Genomic DNA, 21,628 nt, shown 5'->3' with positions numbered 1-21,628 from the left:
TTCAGCAAACATTTTTCCTCTACTGGCAAACGGTTTTATTCTACAGAGTAGTTGGTTATGTGTCATTATATACAACAACTGAATCAACCTGCATGGAATCTGTGTGTAGCAGCTGACTATCAGTCCAGAATTAGTTGCTGGAAAACAACATTAATTTTGCATGCTCTGTTCCAGACTCTCAGTATAATTTGAGGTCTTAAAATTGTGTGATTACATAAATCCAACTTAAACTGCACATAAAGTGTCATACTCAAAGGAAAATACCAAACAGTATGAGTTAAATATTATTTTTAAAGTGGACTTTTAAGGAAAGAACAAACTATATTGGTGTAAACTTCAGAATCAAACTCATTGACATCTCCTGAAGGAAGAGAGCAACAATTAAAACTCTGAAACAGCCACTGCAAGACTGGTGATTTCAATGAAAAAAATATTGTGCTTATTAATTCTGGGTTGCAGAACACGTCTATGCTTAGGGAAGATGAAATACAGTGTGGGATACTCCATTTTAGATAAAATTTTTCAGATTCAGAGAAGCTGGTAAATATTTAAACCCTTGAGCATTTACATTTCCTGCTTACATAATCAGCACAAATGCATTATTCACTGCTATGAGGAATTGGAAGACCATGCCTGCCAAAGGGTTAAGAGATTCTCCATTCCCTAGCCCACTGCTGAGAAGCATTCCATAGAAGTTAATTTGCCTGGCTGCTCCCGAGGCTGCTATCTTCCCTTTACAGTTATTTTTCATAAGTTACTTGGAATGAAAAGCAAGCAGTGTTATGGCAGAGCTGTTGCCATGGCTGCAGAGGAGCACAACTAATGGAGGCAATAGCTATTTTGCTTCTAGCCCTGTCTTCTCTTATTACTTTTTTCTATTTCTAACTTCAGCTACCTATTACAGGGGAAAGCAAGGCTTAAGTAAGCAGGTATCTGATCCTTCAACAGAAACCATCTCCTGTGCACCTCTCCCACTAGAAAAAAAATCACATGCAGAGACTAAAGGATCAGTATCCGAGTTGGAAATTGCATGTAGAAACTGCAGTTATAAGACCTGTGATATATAGAAAAGTGAAATTGCAAGCAATCTTAATGACTACATTTACTTGAATGTAATAAGGAATGCAGGTATTTTCAACAATTTTTTTTTCTTCTAATATTTAACATACAGGTACGACTCCCAAACTTTTCACAAAGACTACTTCAAATTAAGCTTGAATATAATTAAAACATCTTTTCTAAGTATAATCCTATTTAAATAGCAGTACCTCAAGTCCTGCAAGGTGTAGTGTCAGAGATGCTGCCACATCAGAGGAAACGGACTTACCTGAACACTGCTCCTCCCTGGCAATTATTATAGCAGTTCTGGCAGCTTCCTTGTATTGCTTCAGTGCCATGTATAAATGGAATAGGTACTTGGCATCCTTAATTAAATCATACAAAAGCAATTAATACTGATTGAATACATACTTCTTGTTCCCTTTCTTTACTTACCCCACCACCACATTCTTTAAGAAAGCAGAAAGACAAGAGCTGCCTTGTTTTGTGAAGAGCTCTTTGTATGGACATGCTTTAGCTATGCTGCCTTCACCTGCAAGTCTTGACTCTTGGTACAGTCAAACACTCATGCTGGGGACCCTGAGCGAGCTGTGGCAGTTAGTTGCCAAACTGCCAATATGGATACAAAAAGCTGCAGACCATTAGCATGTAGAGAGTTGCACAGGCAGAATCCCAACAACTTCAGACATGTAGGCATTCATGGTGTCAGAAAAGAACCAAAGGACTGTTTTCAGAACTCAAAATTTTGCTAGAAAAGTTTAAATTGTGTTCCAGATCTAGGTGCAAACACTGCGTAGTGTGAATAAGTATAAAAAGTATATTGTTCTGAGACCAGATGGTTAAAACATCCAAAGCAGCTAAAAATCTGAAAATTAAGGGAACAACTGGCTGATTTTAGATAATTTCTAGAGATACAGCAAAAATACAGAATTAAATCACCCTGCTTACAAGGAAGAGGAACTATTAAAAAAAGAAAAACAACCAAACCCAAAACTGGGCTAGTGTCACTAGTGTCACTATTGTATATCTTTAGCAGTGATGTCTAAAATGGGATCAATAAAAAAAGTAAAGTCTGTATGTGATAATAATTGAATTAGTAAATCCAGGTGAAATTAAGCTGAAATACTGTATATAATAGTATGGTTCTAACTTAAAAATATAAATCAGGAAACAAAAAAAAAAAACAAAAAAGGCACGGGTAGCTTTATAGACAGCTTAGCAAAAACCAAAACCAACTAATTCTGCAATATAGTCGCAAACGCAATCATTTACCATGTGCATTCTATGTTAAAACAGTAGAAAAATATCTTTAAAGATTTGTATTAAATGATATTGTCCTGTTTTCTGGAATACTTTGTGGATTTTGTATGCAAGTCTCAAACATGCAGCAAAAGCAGAAATATAGAAGAACAGAAATATGAAAGCTATAAAGACATTTCCCTATAAAGACAACAACTGCAAAGATTAAGACTCTACTTGAGAGCCAAGGGAAAAAAGGATGAAAAAGCCACAGAAATAAAAGCAAGAGAGAAAGACTAGCATACAGAAAGAAAAAAGGCCAATCATATTGTTCTTTTTAACTCACAATATAAAGGAAAATATTAAGTGACAAAAAAAAAAAAAAATCACTCTTAAACTGATGATGGAGCAGAATTTTAAGCAACGCATGATCAACCAAGCCAAGTGCAAGGTCCTACACCTGGGTCAGAGCAACCCCAGACACAGCTACAGGTTGTGCAGAGAAGAGATTCAGAGCAGCCCTGTGGAGATGGACTTGGGGGTGTTAGTCAATGAGAAACTTAACATGAGTTGGCTTCAGTGTGTGCTCGCAAGCCAGAAAGCCAACTGTATCCTGGGCTGCATCAAAAGGAGCGTGACCAGCAGGCCGAAGGAGGTGATCCTGCCCCTCTGCTCTTGTGAGAGCTCACTTGGAGTATTGTGTGCAGTTCTGGTGTCCTCAACATAAAAAGGACATGGAACTGTTGGAACAAGTCCAGAGGAGGGCCATGAGGATGATCAGGGGACTGGAGCACCTCCCATATGAAGACAGGCTGAGGAAGTTGGGGCTGTTCAGCCTGGAGAAGAGAAGGCTGCGTGGAGACTTCATAGCAGCCTTCCAGTATCTGAAGTGGGCCTATAAGATTGCTGGGGAGGGACTCTTCATTAGGGGCTGTAGTGATAGGACAAGGGGTAACGGGTTAAAACTTAAAAGGGGAAGTTTAGATTGGATATTAGGAAGAAGTTCTTTACTGTAAGTGTGGTGAGGCACTGGAATGGGTTGCCCAAGGAAATTGTGAATGCTCCATCCCTGGTGGTGTTCAAGGCCGGGCTGGACAGAGCCTTTGGTGGCATGGCTTAGTGTGAGGTATCCCTGCCAAGGGCAGGGGGGTTACAACTTGACAATCTTCAGGTCCTTTCCAATCCTAACTATTATATGATTCTATGATCAAAAAGTCAAACGTCCTGAGAACCATAACTGAACAACAGTAAAAGTTATCTGGATAATAAAGTAACCACAACTACTTACTAGTGGATATTATCTACCCACTGAAAACTGCCTTAAAAAGGAAAACTGCTATTTCTTGAGTGGGGTAAAACAAAAATTATTATGAATGGTAGGTTAGGATGTAATTCTTCATAACTTCTGACACCTGCTAATGCCCACAGCTAGCCGTTCTACTGATGACCACTTCTCCCCTTTTCTCCTGCTGCAGTAGGAAAAGGATGTTGTGCCAGCATGGACCAGTAGTCTTATATGGTATTTACCATGTCTCTAATGATATTTGACTTAGGTAATATATTTAAATGACTTACATGGCAGCCATATGTGGAAAAAATATAAAAGTAGGAGGCATTTAAGAAAATTTAGCCTCATGTTTTACTTTCATGTTCTAACATTTAAAGTCAGTTATTTTAAAAGCAAAAGTTACAGGAAAGAATTTTCAACTGACAACACATTTCCTATGGTCTTTGTATCAAGTTATTATTGCAGTCTGATATTAGTATTAGACAGCCATGATTTAATTTAGTTTTGCTTTTTAAAACACCTGTACTTAGAAAATACACACACAGAAAACAGCAGAACCTTGCCAGTTAACACTCCCTGACAAATTACGTTAAGACCACATGTGGCAAATTAATATTCTTTACATGTTAAATTTAATAGTTGACATAATAACATATTTAAGAAAGAGTTTGTAATTAGACAACAAAATCTTGATAAGCATAATAATTTTTGATTATGTGATACTTCATTAAATGCCACCTTATCAGATTTAAAGCAACCAGGGCGCTGTGAGCAATGGTCTGGTTTGAAGATCAGTGCTTGAAAGGACTAGCAAGTTTCTGCTGCGTGGCTATTTTAAGTTTAGTCTTATTTTCAGCTTTACAAAAATACCACCACATAAAAGCTGCTATTCTCTACAACTAACCCCATTTACTTGGTATTTTCAAAACCATCCTCCATAGCGTAACAAGGATATAGATTGTTTCTTAAATAGATTTTTAAAACAACTATGTATGATTTGATAAAGTAAAATTTTGTTACTCACTGAGAGAGACTATGGCAGATTGGGTTAAAGCATTCAGAAGAACAAGAGAGAGCTTTTAAACAAGGAAAGGAAAGCTCTACATTGAAGTTCAAAACAATGTTAAATATGGCAATTACAGCATTCACAAAATTCCCGTTTTCTAAAATCTTTAGAGCCTCTTCACTATGGGCATCAACCTGTAGCTCACTTTCCATATCCAGTCTTATGCACTTCTTTCAACTAAATGGTGAGGCTGCTGCTCTTAGAAATGAGATCGGATGCTACAGTTTTGGTCCACCCAACTTTCAGCATAAGTGAGAAATTGCTTTAGCTTACACAGATTTTTCATTCAGTGCCTCCAACAGCTGCATTCTCTACTGGTCTCTTGCACTTGAATTTTATTTGTTCCACTACCTTTTGCTTCCCTTATAATTTTATTAATGTTTGCATTTCAAATAACAGTTAAATAATAAGAGGTAAGTAATAGAGTTGTTTCAGGTTTTTTAATTTTATAAAAGCAAAGCCGGCTTGGCCATCAGCTGTCCAAATGTCTGTAAAAGTCTAAAATATCAAACCCTCAATGTCTAGGCACCATGTGAAGAGGAAAGAGCCTGAATTTCTAATCTCCCAAGAGAATCATAGCCAACAGTTATACTAGGGGTGAAATAAACTTACTGCACCAAGACCGTATCATCTTCATCATTACCAAATCTCACTCACCTCAGTAAGGCAGAACTTCCTCTTCCATACATAACATTTTGTACCGGACTGCATTTACTATGAGTCTGTATGAGACCTTAGATTCGTTGACTAAAGAATTGTAGGCTGCAATGTCTGCACCCAAGGTCTGGCTTTCACAGCAGAAAACCATGGGTGCAGCGCCACTTAGCTCACATTCAAGCTCTGCTGAAAGAAGCAGTAAAATAGCAGTGATAAAAATACAATACCTTGGGCATGCCATCACTCTCTCCCATAAGATAGTCTATCAGCTGATTTGTTAGGGCTTCATCTTTTGCCCGTCCCACCTATTAAATAAAGATAGAAGAAATTATGATATGAAAGAGAAAGGAAAAATATGGAGGTTTCCATAAAAACATTGTTATTTTTTTTTAGTTCTGTGCGTTCAAATCAGATGATTACTCGGTTCATCACCTTTGACAGGCAGTAGTTCACATTTATTTTCTAACATGCTATGTCAGGGAATTTTAGATGCCTGGGAACTGTCACAATACTGAAGGTAAACTTCCTGAGAAAATAAAGAAACTTTTGTTTATCCAAATTACTTACTGTTTCAATTGCCATTTCTATAGCCAAGTTATCTTCTGTGCCTGGACTTTTCATAAAGTGTTTTAATGCCTAAAACAATACAGAAGAAAAGTTAATACTCAAACACATGAAATCAACATTTTCCTATTTTTTTATCAAGTTATTTCTCTCTGCATTTTGACATTCAAATTGCATGCTGAATGCTTGTCTTAACGGTATTTTACAGCCATATAGATAACCGTATACATTATAGAGGTAGGAGCTGCTCTTCCAGATACTCCTGCAAGAAATAATAGTTGAGTCTTTGCCAAATTCTGGTGTATACCTTCATCTAACTGTGAAAGATGTTTGCAGCAATAGGGTGAGAAAAATGAATGACTAATCTGCTACTGGATCCTCCCCTACCTCCCAGCTGAAGGAGTGGTCAACTACAATGGCTGCAATTTGCAAAAATCAGTAATATTTTTTTGGTATGTGTTCAGTATACAGAAGTCAAAATTATAATAAGCATCAGCTCACCAATGTATAACTGACCAAAAAGGAGCGTGTCAACTGACATACTTCAGCTAACGTATTTTCTGTCTTGAAAAATTAAAAAAGCTTTAAGTTAGGGCATGCTACAGTATTAAATCAATAAGCCAGACACCAAGTCATCATCACTGATCAAGCTAGCACGATACAAATAAGTTCTTCTTCTGTGTTCATGACATTTAGAGATTCATTGAGAAGAGTATATCACTGATCCACATGGAGCCTCTGCTGCAGTTAAAAAGTGACCCGTATGCAGTGTGTAATTCACAGCACATAAATGTAGATAGCTGTAAACATAAGTAGTTTAATTATGTTTTTTACACTTTTAAATACCAGTTTTTCATCAGTTAAGCCAGCTGAAGTCTACTATGAACTTCCCTGATTTTGAAGCACTGTATTTTGAAGAGTTTCTATGAACATTTAACTATCACTGGTTTACCCTTTAAGTACTGACCCTTCCATATTGACCACACAGCAAGAAAAACTTTCCCGCCTGAAAATGTTTCTTTTCTTCTTCAAAATAGAGTGCAATGCTCTGATAATCTTCATTGGTAGCGCTTTCAGAACCTGCAACAGATAGACAGCAATGACAGCAGTGTTCTCAGTAAGATAAAAGCCCTATAGAAGAAGCAAGATCCTAGTCTAAATTTTGTTTTCCTACTGATATTCAAAGAAAACCAAAGCCAGCTAGACTCAAATTATGTCTACATTTTTTCCCTATTTAATCAGATTAAATGTCAGACATTAGGAGCTAATAGTGGAGTGAAATACTTGTTTCCATAGGTTTTCTGGTTTTTAACAGACACAGTAAAATTACATTACTGTGGCCTACTAACGAATTTTTCCATCATGTCTTGGCAAAAATAAAACAGCGCAAGTGATTATGAGATTATCATCTAATTATTTCTCAGAGTTTAAGAATATGCAAGTATGTACTGCACAAAGCAAGCCTATGAGGATCAGTGCGACCATGTGGTAGCAGGGAACACAACATCTTCTAACCAAAGCTTGATTTTACTGTGTGAATCTAAACCAAAGACAGCCACCAGTCCAAAGTAAGTTTTCAGCTATTTTTCCATCCACTTAGATTACAATTAGAGACACTGTATTTTGGATAGGAGAAAAGGAAAAGAGCATAAGGAGCAGCAGAACAATAGTGGCTACCTTGACAAGCAGCTGCCACAATGCATCACTAAGCTAGCTGCTGCCAAGTTTTTAAAACCTTTGTAACAAGTATGTTTTTTAAAGGAAGAGATTACTTGAAAATATGAGAGAATTTGGTAGATATGCATGTGGAACTCTTTGCAAGGAATGGTGCCTGACACAGGTGAAAAATTACTACATTTATTGCAAATTGAGAAGCTGGCCACTGACTCAGACTAAAGTCAAAAACAGAACTGCACTAGCTACTAACAAGGAGAAAAATAACTGTTACAGCTGAACCCAGGACATGGCCTGACATGTAAGTCAGCTTCTCAGTCAGGTCTCCTTTTTATCTCCCACTGAGACAAGAGGGTGTTACAAAGGGCCTTAAAGAAAAAAAAAACAAAAAAGAAAAAAAATGCAAGTGCTATACATATTTAAGGAAAGAGCTGGAAGTATGGAAAAAGGATAAAAATCAAGAACTGTCCCAGTAAAAGTGTTAGTTTTGGAAAAGCGGTACTAAATGTATCAAGGTCAAAGAAAGGGATCCCTCAATGAACACAAGCAGCACAGTCTAGACAAATACTTTATCTCTATGGACAAACAGAAAAATCTTCAGCACAGACAAAATCTGAAAACAACCTAGACTGAAGACCAAGGGAGATACCTCAGCTGAAAGCAAAGCCTAGCTTGTAGGCCTGAATCAGACACAGATTTGCCAAAAATGTCCATGGTGACTGGAAATGGAAAGTCTGGGAAACAAAACGTCACACCCCTTGTCTTATGACTTGAAATCAGTTTAAACCAATTAAAAGAACAGCAAACTATTAACTTGAAATACTCACTGATGATATCAGCATAAATCTCCATCTTATTGTGCTGTTGAGCTAATGTGAAAGCTTCATTATTGCACTTGGACATGACTAGGAACTGGATGGCAGAACCATAGTCACCAAGCTGGAGGAAGAATCTAAGAAGAATGAACAAATTAATGCCTTAATACTAATGAGCATAATGACTACATTAAATGTTTTAGAAATATAGCATGTTTTGTGGCACACCAATATGATACATTTATATCTTTTATATATTTTTTACTAAAAAATATATTACTAAAATTAACAGCATAAATAATACAGTATGACAACTTTCATTATTGTTTAAACTTCAGGTTAATACAATTTTAATCAGAAAGTTAAAAAGAAGGAAAAAAAAAAAAAAATCAGCACCTGCTCAGCTGTCCAAATTTTACAGAACTCAAATCAATAAACTGAAATATAGTCATTGGCCAAGTACCAATAACTAGAGTCTGGTATGTCAGCAAGCCTCAGCAGCTTCCAATAGGTATGGTCCCTTCCACCATTTTTTTAGCCTGCAGTGTATGACTGTTACCTGGCCACCATCTTTGCTCCATCAAGAGACTGTGTTTCTCTCACAATATTAACAGCCTTCTCAGGATTATTGAGGTGATCCAAATATAGTCGAATTACACTATCCCATTGTTTCGCATGCTCATAAGCTATCACAGCTTCGTTGTACCTGTAAAATGATGGTTCCACATCAGTTTTTCTAACTTTTAAATAACTCCTTACAATAAGGTGTGAAAGAAAGTATTTTGTTGCTAAGAGGTTATTCTGTGACACCTTCCTTTCAGTTTGCATGTAATAACCTTGTTCTGCAATTACTATGCTTTTTTTTTTGCTCTATTTCATTTTTTCTTGGAAGAATGAAAGGCAGAGAAATCTCTACCACGATACTATTTTTGACCTACTTTGCTAGCATCTCTTTTGGTATATCTTAAAAGCAGTTCATCTGTTCCATTAGTTCTGTATGAAATCACTTCAGAGTGAGAAAATAATAAAAAAACAGACGATAGCTAGTTGTACAATGTAAAAAACGAGATTTCTGTTCTGTAAACAAGATCAAGAGATTTCTCATTCTCACACTACACAACTGACACAAATAATATTTTCTAGTCTCATCAATGCAGACATTTAGCTTTGGTCCTGTTTATAAAGTATCATTATTCTGAAGCACATTTACTGATGGGTAAAGACAAGTAGAACCTACATTGTGTGATTACATATAACCTATTTTGGGCTTTCATTTCAGCCAATAATTTCACATTATTCAATATTTTGCAAGTGCAGCCATTAAGTAATTTGGTTCTAGAATGAAAAAAATTCTTTCACGACTATTCCCTTTGAATGTCATATAAAAATCACAGGTGAGGAGTCATTAGAAACAAAGCAAACTCTTCAATATTTTGCTAAGTGGAATTCAATACACAGTGTATTTTAATGATTTTGGTAAAAAATATTAATACTTAGACAGGAAAACAGTAAATTAGAAACACATCTTTGATACTAATGGAAGGTCCTTAGATTACATTTAAAATCCTTACATGACACCTTAAGTTTACGTATTTCAGAATGCATTTTCACAAGGCTGTTTTCTGCAAAATTTAAAGCCTGTCTTTAAGTTTGTTTTTTAAAAGGGTAATATCTAATAACATCGATAACGACAGCAAACAATAACTTTTATAAAAAACATAAGGATTAAAACTCACCTGCCATCTGCTTCCTTGGCCTTTGCATATTGTAGGTGAATCTTTGGAGATGAAACATGAGGAAGAAGTTCACCAACCTTTGCCCTAGAAAGACAATTGTTATTTAATAAATATATCTGGTTTCAAATTTTCTCCAGTAAAACAGGCATATTTATACCAACACTAAAAGAAGGCTAAAAAAGAACTAAGTGCATGTAATGTATAAGCTTTGAAGGCACTTTAATAGTCTCAAAAAGCTGCACTTTATAGATAAAAGAACTGGAAATTACAGACTGCTTTATGAAGGTACAGGCTTAACGAAGGACAGTATCTTCTCATTAAGTTTGAGATGTATAAGTGCCAGACCAACCATTTTTACATCCAATATTCTCTACTTAATCTAGAGTAGAACAAGCAGCACTGTATTAAAACTGTAATCTGAAAGAATGTGAAGAGAACAGAATGCCAACAGTACAGGTGCAGCTGTGAATACTTTCATGATTGTGTACTTAATGTATTTTATAACTGAAGGAATTTAATGAACTAAATAGTAACTACACAAATAGAATTACTGAATTCAGTGCACGTGTCTGCATGTGCACACGCACATTAAGTATTTGAAATTGCAGGTAACTAAACATAACAGAAAAAAGAAAAAAGGAAGACTATCTCCCATTTACAATAAGACTCTATTTAAAACAACAGAAGCTTCTGAGAGAACACTGCTCTTGTTTCAGCTTGGGTGAAGGAACAATAAAATCAATGAAACATACTCAATGAGACAGTTGTGCTATTCAGAGAATCCTTCCTTTCCAAAAAGTACCATAGCAAGTTCTTTGAAATACACCACTTCCCTGAAAACAGCACTTACCAGTTTTTACATCGGATGTACACTGATGCTGCCTTGTCATAATACTGTCCCTTTTCATAGAGCTGAGCAGCTTCTGAAAATTGCTACAATATTGGAAATCATTAAAACATCATTTCTAAATTAAAATAAAAAAAAAATAAGCAACAAATAGCTTAATGATTTCACTTATTCAGGTTTAGCTTTATTAACTCTTTTGAATACCTTCATATTCTCCAGAATAGCTCCACAGTCTCTCTTTAGCAACCTACTGGGATGTTTAATGGCCTGGTTTACCCCTCGACGGATATCTCCTACTCGAATAGACATTTGAGCCACTCCAGCAAGGCAAGCTTCATCATGATCCTGGTACTGGCAATCAAATGAAAAGCAGTAACTATACATTATACATTAGAAATACCAGGTCACAAAAGCCACAGTAACTAAGCACTGAAGCAAATTAACAAAACATTACACAGACTTCACAAAGTCAATTTTTGTCTCAAAATTCTTGCCTAGCTACAGCTGTCACTTAGAACTCAGCTTAGTTCTTTTCTTAAGCTTTAATTTTTACATTTTACTTACAAGATCTGTCCAGACCAAGCATACTGTCCTGGGTTCAGCAGTAGCAGTCATGTTTCTCCTTCTTGGTAGCTGGTGCAGGGCAGTGTTTTGACTTTCAGCTCGGGAACAGAGCTGATAACAAGGATATTTTGGTTTGGCCAAGGACTTTGTGAGCCTCATGCTCTGCCAGGGAGGAGGGGGAGCCAGGAGGAAGCAGAGACAGGACACCTGACCCAAACTGACCAAAGAGGTATTCCATACCACAGCATGTCATGCCCAGGATGTAACTGGGAGTGAGCCGGAAGGGCTGGGAGACTGCAGGGTTGGAGGAGGTATCGGTCAGAGCTTGGTCGGGCTTGGGGGGCGAGTTATCGGTCGGCTGGTGGTGAGGTGTTGTATTCTCTTCCCTTGTTATTTCCTTTATCATTATTATCACTGGTGGTAGCAGTAGTGATTTGTGTTATACCTTAGTTACTAAACTGTTCTTATCTCAACCCGTGGGAGTTGCATTCTTTTCGATTCTTCTCTCCGTCCCTCCGAGAGCAGGGGGAGGGCAAGAAAGGGGGGGAAGTGAGCGAACGAATTACCTGACTGGGTTTAAACCACAACACATACATACGCTTTACAGACAGCTCAGTACTACTCTCATTTTTCCTCTAAAACCAACAGGAGAGAAAAAAGAAACTACAAGCAGGATATTTCCTTTAATATTTTTTTGTAAGTGGTAAGGCCACTGATGCTTCTTAAGGCCAAATGGCTTGATTTCAGAAATGTTGCTATTTCTCTGATTATGTTCCCTAATTATGATTTAAGTTGCTTAATAGACAATATTATCATAGAATCATAGAATGGTATGGGTTGGAAGGGACCTTAAAGCTCATCTAGTTCCTGCCCCTCTGCCATGGGCAGGGACACCTTCCACTAGACCAGGTTGCACAAAGCCCTATCCATATTATTATGTTAGGGGAAACAATGCCAGAATAAGGAAGGATCTACTGAGTACAATGTTAATCTTCTAACACAATCCTTGCTTGTCTTTATATAGATAACAATTCAATAAAGAATAACAGAAAGAATTATTAGGACCTTTGTTATAACAATGAAAACCCAAGCAGTATTTTCTGACATTTGCATGTCTATTATGAAACTGCTCAAATTATAAAACCTAAATCTAGTTATGCCATGTTAATATAATGTCAATAATGCTTTACACCTAGAGAAAGCATCATTCTGTGTATTAAAAATAAGAGAAGTGTGAAGACTACTATCCCAAATGAAACACTCATACAGACTTAGAGTGGAATAAAAAAACCCACCTGAATTCAAGTGAGTCTGAAACATGACAATGTGTAGTATGATAATACAAATGCTATCATTAGTAAAATGGAATTACCTTATTATTTCCTGTGATTCCCTTCTCATAGTGCAACAGAGCATTACTATAATCACCCCTAAAAGAAAACTGGAAGTTACACAGAGAATAGTTTTACTAGAAAGAGATGGTTACCTTCCTACCATACAGATTATACATGTATCTGTCCTGCTTTAGACATAATGACCGTACAAGTATGTGAAGTATGCAAAAGATGGACAGTTACTCATGGCACTTTCTTAGCACTTTATCAAGCTATTAGCCAAAGATGTAGTCTGTCTCTCAATTTCATTATAGTGAGACCAATAAATCTCCCTTGAAAGACAGGAAAATAACCTATCTGCACAATACACCTCAGTAATCTCATCCCTACTTCCTTATTTTTCTGTGAGATAAATGAAACTAACCTTCTAGAATTATTCTTGAATTTTTACAACATAAAAATGAAGGCAGTTTTTTTCCTCAAATACATTCAGAACTCAAGTTACAGATGGTTGCATTGCTTCAGATGCCTCTGTTCCTTCCTCCTTTCTGTGACCAACAACTGTCCTCTCTCAGTGCCAGGGAGACAGAGTTGTCTAACAACTCTATTAATAGATGAGTTTTTCCTCTTGGTTTAGACATTTAAACCAGATTTCATCTGGGAAGAATTATCTAGAAAATCTTTCTAAAATCATGGCAACTGGTTAAAACCTTCTCTCTTTCAGGGACTGACAGCCTTGAAATCTGACACTCACCTACCTATAATATGTAAGAAAATGAAGGCTAATGGGTATTTAATGAAAGAAAGGCAAAAGGCAAGGCTTTTGTCCAATGTAAGAAGTGTTAAATGGTGTGAATTTTATTTTCCACCAACTTGCTTGCAAGAAAGTATTTAGTCAGTAGATGATCATATTATATAGTGCATCTTCCAGCTGCAAAGAAGCCAAGTATAGTGAAATTAATCAAAAGTAACTATTATTTGCTAACATATGTCTCTAGCATGAGGTATTCCTTATAAAACTACTCTTCTTTATACTATAGCTGCAAGACCTCACAGAATCCTCTCTCAGCAATGTAGTTAGCTGATGTATCTCACAATCACAGATTCACAGAATCTCACAGAATCACAGAATAATTAGGGTTGGAAAGACCCTTAAGATTGTCAGGGATACCTCACACTAAACCATCTCACCCAAGGCTCTGTCCAACCTGGCCTTCAACACAGGGATGGAGCATTCACAATTTCCTTGGGCAACCCATTCTAGTGCCTCACCACACTTACAGTAAAGAACTCCTTCCTAATATCCAATCTAAACTTCCCCTGTTTAAGTTTTAACCCGTTACCCCTTGTCCTATCACTACAGCCCCTAATGAAGAGTCCATCCCCAGCATCCTTATAGGCCCACTTCAGATACTGGAAGGCTGCTATGAGGTCTCCATGCAGCCTTCTCTTCTCCAGGCTGAACAGCCCCAACTTCCTCAGCCTGTCTTCATACGGGAGGTGCTCCAGTCCCCTGATCATCCTCAGGGCCCTCCTCTGGACTTGTTCCAACAGTTCCATGTCCTTTTTATGTTGAGGACACCAGAACTGCGCACAATACTCCAAGTGAGGTCTCACGAGAGCAGAGTAGAGGGGCAGGATCGCCTCCTTTGACCTGCTGGTCATGCTCCTTTTGATGCAGCCCAGGATACAGTTGGCTTTCTGGCCTGCGAGCACACACTGAAGTTGGCTCATGTTAAGTTTCTCATTGACCAACGCCCCCAAGTCCTCCACAGGGCTACTCCGAATCTCTTCTCTGCCCAACCTGTAGCTGTGCCTGGGATTGCTCTGACCCAGGTGCAGGACCTTGCACCTCAATTGTATCTCAATTTATATTCTTCTAGTGAGCATGAGTATTGGTTTAATCTTCTTACACTGCAACTTTACAGGAGAACTTACGTGAATTCAAGCTGCATTGCATATTCCTTTGATAGGAAAGGGATCTGGTCTGGAGCCAAACGCTTAGCCAGCTGAAGTGCACTGTCCCAGTGTTGCAAGTCTTTTCGCATCTATTAACAAAGAACAGTAAAATTTTCTGATGCAAGTATTAAATTCTGAACCTTATGTTATTCTAAATACAAATGTAGAGCTAGTGTTCTAGAAAGATTCAGGTAATTTGAATTCATCCTAAAAGAGTATCTGACAGTCACAAAACGGCAAGAACAAAACCACAAAAGGGCAGAATTATCAGAAGGTGAAACAGTCCAACATTAAGGTGGAGATGAAAGCATCTGCAAAACATTTACACATCTTAAATGAATACCTCAAGTGCAGCAACAGGACAGGAGGATGCCAGATACCAATCCTGAGCCAGATTAAAATCGCCAGTAAACATGGCAAGATGTCCTGCTAAAAGGTTGTGCTCTTCTATTCCCTGTAAAATGATGTAATAGGTGCAAAAGTAGTCCAAGAGAAAAAAAAAATATTGTTGTAAGTAAAATAATTTAGTAAGCACATCAAAACAAAACAGTTTTGTATTCTACAACCATGTGTGTTGAATGGATTCTACAAACCAAGGAAAAGCCCTCACTTTCTTACTGGAACTCAAAGTCACTACAGCTAACACTGTCCAAACTGCAGTTTGTGGAACTATATTCTTAGGGTAGTATTTCATACACTTTTAGATATATCACTTTTTTTTTTTAATTAATAATAGTGGCCTTAAACATTTTCTTAAAAATGACAAAGGAGAACAGAGCTTCCAAATGCCCAAGACATGAATATTTTCAAGCAAATGCAGAAAGGCATGTTGTGCATTCCAGTAGAGACTGCAACCACTTAAAGAAAAAAACAAGAGTTACATTGTTTGGACATTTTCTCCTCAGTAACTATTAACTCCCTTGAAAATAATTCACCTTCTACTTTAAAAACCAACAAACCAAACACCAAAATCACCAGAAAATAAGAACTCAGCAATTCTTAAAGAAGAATTAAATCACCATATTTCCTATTTAAAGGGGACTTTACATTTTACCTTTATTTGTTCTAGTGACATCACCATCCCAGCATTACCAAATGTCCGATAAACACGTATTGCAAAATCCACCTCCATATGATATAAGCAAGCTTTGCCCAGCTCATTCCACCCAGACTGGTCATTCAGAAGTCTGCACAACTCCCATGCTTCAGAAAACCTTTACAAGGTAAAACAACATTATTAAAACTATTTTAATTTTAGGTATTAGTCAAACATAAAATTCCCTCTCGACTCTTTTTTTTCCTAATACTATGGTAGGGAACAGATGAAAAGCATTTAATTCTAAGCCACGGAGAGAGAGAGGTGTCAGGAAGAAAGGAGAAATACAAACGCATAACTTAACAGTTCTGTTTCTCCTGTTTCTACCTCACTTCTTCAGGAAATCATCTGCTTTCCCTACTCTGGCATTCCTTCCATTATAACGATTTTACATTGCTTCATTACAGTGGGGAGTATGTACAAGCACCTTTGGCCAGTTTTGGAAGAGACACCGTCATAGAACTCTGAAGCAGTCCTGAAAAAAACTGTCAGCTTTTACTTGACAGTGGAAAACAAATAAAGCACCACTAGGCCAATTATTCAGCTTGGTCTGTATAGACAGCTACATGGACTCATGGATCAATCTGATTTATCAATATTCATCATCACACTTTTAAATCACCAGGATATGCTATACTGAGCTATAAGCACCGAAGAAAACAATTTACACAATATAATTAAAACACAGATGTACCTTTTCAACGTTAAAGTCTGAGTAAGCATTTGTGTCAGCTCATTAGGTCCCAAGTCTTTCAAATTGCCAAGGAACCTGTGAGTGCTCAGATACATATTGTTTGTTTTCCCACTCGGAGTCTGACAAGTTAATTCTCCATTATACAGCAACAAAGGCTTGTGGGAAAAGGGGACTTCTGTGCCACCTGCCAAAATAATCTTTGATCCTAGATTCAAAGATCAGGAGGAAAAGAAGACATCATTTAAAATACCCCTACGTGGTAAGAAGTGTAGCAAACAGTCACAGCTGAAATAATGTAGACTTGCAGGGCATTAATTCAAGGTGTCCAATTCTGGTACTCGCCATCAACTGCACAGCACATATTTTTCAGTAAAGTAAATATACATAAATAACATAAATCTTCTAAACTAGTACCATCATTTGCCAAGTATTTGTCAGTATATTTCTTAATGTTTCTCTGCAAAAAAGACAGAAATTTCTATGATTTTGGTTAACTGTAAGTGAATGCAAGTTTTGTCACCCTGCTCCTAAAATCTTATCATTAACATTCCAAAATATAATTTTGAAGCACAAAGTGCAAATTTCAGATAAAAGACTGTAACAGCAAGAAGCTTAGGGAGTTAGGACCAAAATGCTTTGCTAGAGCTTTAAAGAGAAACCCACAAAGCAACTAGTTTCCTACCAGTTGTACTACAAAGCTTCTGTACTACTGTTTATTTGTACATGCATTATAAAAATATTTAAGACAAATGAAGACTCAGAACACGTTTTACTTTATCAACTGAAAGAGTGAGTAAGTTTTTAAAAGCATTTACATTACCTTGAATGGCATCCTTATAAAAAACGTAGGTGTATGCTTTATCATCATCAAAAGCAACAAAAACACCTTTATCCATTGGCCAGTGTTCCCACAGGATTCCTTTAATATTTGGTGAGAAGTCTGGAATCTCATATAATCTATCATTTACCTACAAACAATGCAATAATAAAATTACTAGCAAATGGCTAAGGAGACAAACCAAATATTCATCTCAGTTATGATTAAAAAGAAAGAATATAAATAGTGCAGAAATATGAAAAATTAAGAAAAAGTTTTCTTATAAGCAGCAACTCTAAATAACATAATAGTTCAAATCAGAAGGGAAGTAAATGAAGAAAATGCACATTATGTAAATGTTAATTACTTTTCTTAGAGAAAAGGTAGGGGGACAGGCAGTGAAACTGGCAGAACTTGTTAATGGGCTAAAATATCTGTATTTGAATGCACACACATACAGTTCTGAAACTACTCATCAGGAACTTAGTATAATGAAATTGTCCTGATCTCACATGATGGATTTAACTTTTTTACATTATCATTATCTTCAAGCCTTCTTGCCAATTTCTCCTACCAGCATACACATTGGATTTGACAAAAAGTTTATTGAAACACCATCTAGTTGAAGAGCCTGCTTGTAAATATAATTGTATGGGTATCCCACACTAACTTACTGGGCAGTAGACAAAGCCATCACTTTTGTCATCTATGAAAGCCAATCTGGTTCCATTGGGATCTGGAAAAACTTTTCTCACGCTGACAGAATGCCGATATTCATTCACATATTGCCAGTCTTCGATGTGGAAATAATTAATAACTCCAGTCTAACAAGAAATAACAGAAAAAAAGCTAATAATGATATCAGTAAGTGGCATGCAGATAACTAACTTAGCTGTAGTTTCTCTGATTTTTAAGAGTGCTGAGCACAAAGAGTTAGCTTTAAAGAAAAATACTTCCAGGGCTTTTTTTTTGTCTTCCTTCTTCATTTACAGCTGGTTTTGGGCAGGACAGGAAAATTGAGGTTTTTTTTGGGGGGAGGGGGGGTAAGGAGTTGGAGGTTTGAGGTTTCTATTGTATTTGTTGTTTATCTCACATGTTATGCTGTATTTCCTGTTCTCCAAAGAGGAAATGCCTGCCTCGCCACTGGGAGAAGCTTAACCTTCACACAAACCTGGAAAATCTGCCTCCAAGGGAGAAACATTATGAGAACAAATGTACATAATTCAGGGGGGGAAAGCAATCAAACTGATTTGTGATTAATGCTTATTTCAATCTGTTGCACAAAGAAGAAAAGTAAAAGGAATCTTCTGATGTCAATTGCAAAATCTGCATCATCAAATTGATCAGTTGTGAATTTAGTACTTTCAATTTATTAGTACCAGTTCAGGTACTGAGGAAGTAGGAAAGCCCTCAGCTGCTGCAAAACCACTCAAGTTACCAAAAGAGTGATAACACCAGAGATAGTGAGTCTGCCTTTCCTCTAAGGACAATACATCAGCCTATGTCACAAAAAGCTGTGTCACAAAGAGCACAGTACTACAATGCTAAATGCGCCCTGTATTTCCAGTACCAGAAAATACTCCTCATGCACAGGAAAATCTCCAGAAAAATCCATAAGCATGTTCACATCCTTCTTCAGTGCCCTCCTAATTCCCATCTTTGTTGAATCGCCTAAAAAAAATTCTCTTCAGGCAAAGGCTTCTATAATAAGTAATGACTTCCATTTATGCTATCACACTTGTTTACCCCAGTATCTTTTTGTCCACACCTATCACATCACCACCTAAATAAACAAATTTGCAAAGAAAAGTGACATGTTTTTTCTTTTATCTGGAAGACATTTTGATTGCAACCCTTTCACTAATGCAATAGAATTAAATTCTGCTATTAAAATCAGTGCTTTGCAACAAACACTAGTAAAAGCAAGCGTTGATCTTCATGACAATGCAACTTATATAAATGCAATAGTAAAGGAACTTGAATGTAAATTTGACTATATTTGCATAAAGTTCTTGCATAGAAAATAATCCATTGTAAACTTCTCAGAACCTTTTTTTTCTTCCTAAAAGTATAGGTAATAATCCAAATAATTCAGACAGAAGCAATACTCACATCTGTACCATATATGAGGAAGTCACTAGTTAAAGCATGGCACAAAATCTGGTATTTATCATCATCTGCTGGGAAGAGTCGAGTTTCTCGTTCTTCTTGAGCATCCAAACCTTCACCTTCTACCTAATTATAAAGAACAGAATGACTTGAAAAACCCTACTGTTAACAATGAAGTATCATACTTTTGCCTGTACCAAACTGTAAGGAAAGGAGATTAATACAAACCTGCGCATCCCTCAGAACCCCAGCACCTGCTTCTGTCACATTCCCCCAGAGATTTTTTAATTAAAACTTGTTAAACAGTTCATAAGGAAACACTTTTTCTTCACCTGTTTCAGACTAGGTTGTAGTTCTAAAGCCTACAGGAAGTCACCTTTATATTTTATTAGCCAGTAGAAAATTCTAAGGAATTTTTATTTTTTTTACCTCCATTAACAGAAGTTCAATTTTATCTCATTTTTTAAATTAAAACATTAACTTGTTCAGCTTAGATCAACTCATTACTTCAGCACTCAAAATTGCCAGAGCTCTTACCATATGCAACTGGACTTTACCCTCAAAGAGAGCAGCCGCATAATCGGAATTAAGGTGCATACTTGCTACGGTCCCCAAGTACTCCACATCTTTAAGCTTTTTTACATCTAAAAAATTAAAACAGAAAATAAAAAGATAAAAATATTTTATTTTGTATAAGTCTTCGCTTGTCTAAATCCGCAGCCCAGTAGCCTGGTGTGAAAAAACTCACAGCTAAGCAGAGAGGGGATGTGTCACATGTAAACAGACTTTCTTCTTAGCAGTCAGAAAACTGGTTAGAAAGTACAAAAAACTCTCTTCCTATGCAACTCTGACTAGTATTTTTACAGTTTTGATTAATGGAATATTAGTCAAAAAAGTTGATGCATAAAGAGGCAAGAAAACTTTAAATCCACTGTCTAAAATTTGGACATAGCATAGCCATTCTACTTTGCCCCATGCAAGCAACATGAACATCTACCAATTTACAAGCTTAAACCCTCTGATCATATAGTCCCCAGGTACTTTGCCAAACTTCATATTTAAAGACACTGTCCAATAATGTCTCAAAAGCCTAAAAGTCTTGCATTGGTTAACATGACCTGAAAAAAGAAACAAGAAACATTCTACATTTTATTACCACTACCTTGAACCTAAAGTTTTATTTCTATTATTTACAATGTGTTGTCATAACTGCTTCAGCCTGTGAAGATCATTATCTGGTCCTAACAAGACCATATGGCAATTCAAGTTGTTACTGTACAATGTGTAATGTTCAGAACTCCTAAACACAACACTGAATTCATAAAACACAATGATGCAGTAATTTTTAAAGAACTGAATTTATGCTTACTATTCTCTCCAAGTGCATAAAACCAAGCCCGATTGTTCATTCCTACAGCCAAATGATAAACACCAATAGCCACAAAACTTGGCTCTACTTCAACAGAGACTGTGACTGGTAGCTCCTGTAAGAAAACAAAACAAAACCATTTTCATCCACTACTAATACTTACTTTACTTGTATCTAAATGAAGTTTAAAAGGAAAAAGTTATCATACTCTCTCCACGTGATTTGCTATAGTAACTTCAAGAAGGGAAGTGAGGTATGCAATCCGTGTATTGCAAGCATCTCCAAGGATTGGAAGTTTTGTCAAGAAAACATGGAGGGATCCTATTCGTGAAGATACTGCCAACAACTGTCCATCATCTGTCCAAGCCAGCTTGTCTACACCTAAAACATTCACAAGGTTTTGGGAGGAAAAAAAATGAAAATAAAAATAAATCTTCTACTACTAAAACCAAGAAACAATTATTTTGCTTTAAAATGTGAAAACGGTAGGAATTCGTATCTAGGAATATGAATGAGTACTAATGTACTCAAACATAACCAATTAACAGAACTCCAAGACCAACTGGAATCACTCAAACTAAACCCATAACATACTAATTTAGAATCTTCCTAGAAGTGAAGAGTTGGCAATAACTGAAGCATTTATGGATACTACAGGAAGAGATAATAGTGGTATCTTATTACCCAAGAACAGAATCTTGTAAGAAAGTTCTGGAAGCCACAGGTACAAATCATGTGTAT

At 36.7% G+C, this 21,628-nt stretch overlaps 1 protein-coding gene across 7 annotated transcripts in view; it reads right to left on the bottom strand.

Moving 5' to 3' along the window:
- The window catches only part of WDR19 (WD repeat domain 19), a 43,281-nt gene that overhangs the window by 7,787 nt on the left and 13,866 nt on the right, over nt 1–21,628 (bottom strand). For 5 of the 7 annotated variants that reach the window (XR_009969214.1, XM_062642429.1, XM_062642431.1 and 2 more), the window contains 20 exons: nt 21,096–21,268; nt 20,888–21,002; nt 20,056–20,162; nt 19,522–19,644; nt 18,084–18,233; nt 17,413–17,560; nt 16,593–16,797; nt 15,857–16,016; nt 15,146–15,256; nt 14,782–14,891; nt 12,882–12,939; nt 11,150–11,296; nt 10,949–11,031; nt 10,099–10,182; nt 8,922–9,068; nt 8,375–8,499; nt 6,841–6,953; nt 5,877–5,945; nt 5,537–5,614; nt 1,328–1,424 (listed from right to left, as the gene is read on the bottom strand). Coding sequence is in view for 5 of the 7 variants with exons in the window: in XM_062642429.1 (XP_062498413.1) it covers nt 1,328–1,424; nt 5,537–5,614; nt 5,877–5,945; nt 6,841–6,953; nt 8,375–8,499; nt 8,922–9,068; nt 10,099–10,182; nt 10,949–11,031; nt 11,150–11,296; nt 12,882–12,939; nt 14,782–14,891; nt 15,146–15,256; nt 15,857–16,016; nt 16,593–16,797; nt 17,413–17,560; nt 18,084–18,233; nt 19,522–19,644; nt 20,056–20,162; nt 20,888–21,002; nt 21,096–21,268 (2,403 nt within the window). In the remaining 2 variants the exon portion in view is untranslated. The remainder of the gene's footprint in view (nt 1–1,327; nt 1,425–5,536; nt 5,615–5,876; nt 5,946–6,840; nt 6,954–8,374; nt 8,500–8,921; nt 9,069–10,098; nt 10,183–10,948; nt 11,032–11,149; nt 11,297–12,881; nt 12,940–14,781; nt 14,892–15,145; nt 15,257–15,856; nt 16,017–16,592; nt 16,798–17,412; nt 17,561–18,083; nt 18,234–19,521; nt 19,645–20,055; nt 20,163–20,887; nt 21,003–21,095; nt 21,269–21,628) is intronic. The other 2 variants (XR_009969215.1, XM_062642430.1) reach the window with 2 other exon arrangements.

Source organism: Pezoporus occidentalis, unplaced genomic scaffold, assembly GCF_034315485.1.
Source record: "Pezoporus occidentalis ecotype Australia unplaced genomic scaffold, CSIRO_AGI_Poc_V1 ctg71, whole genome shotgun sequence".
Taxonomy (NCBI): domain Eukaryota; kingdom Metazoa; phylum Chordata; class Aves; order Psittaciformes; family Psittacidae; genus Pezoporus; species Pezoporus occidentalis.
Note: the sequence above shows the minus strand (reverse complement) of the source record. Positions and strands in the feature narration are given on the sequence as shown.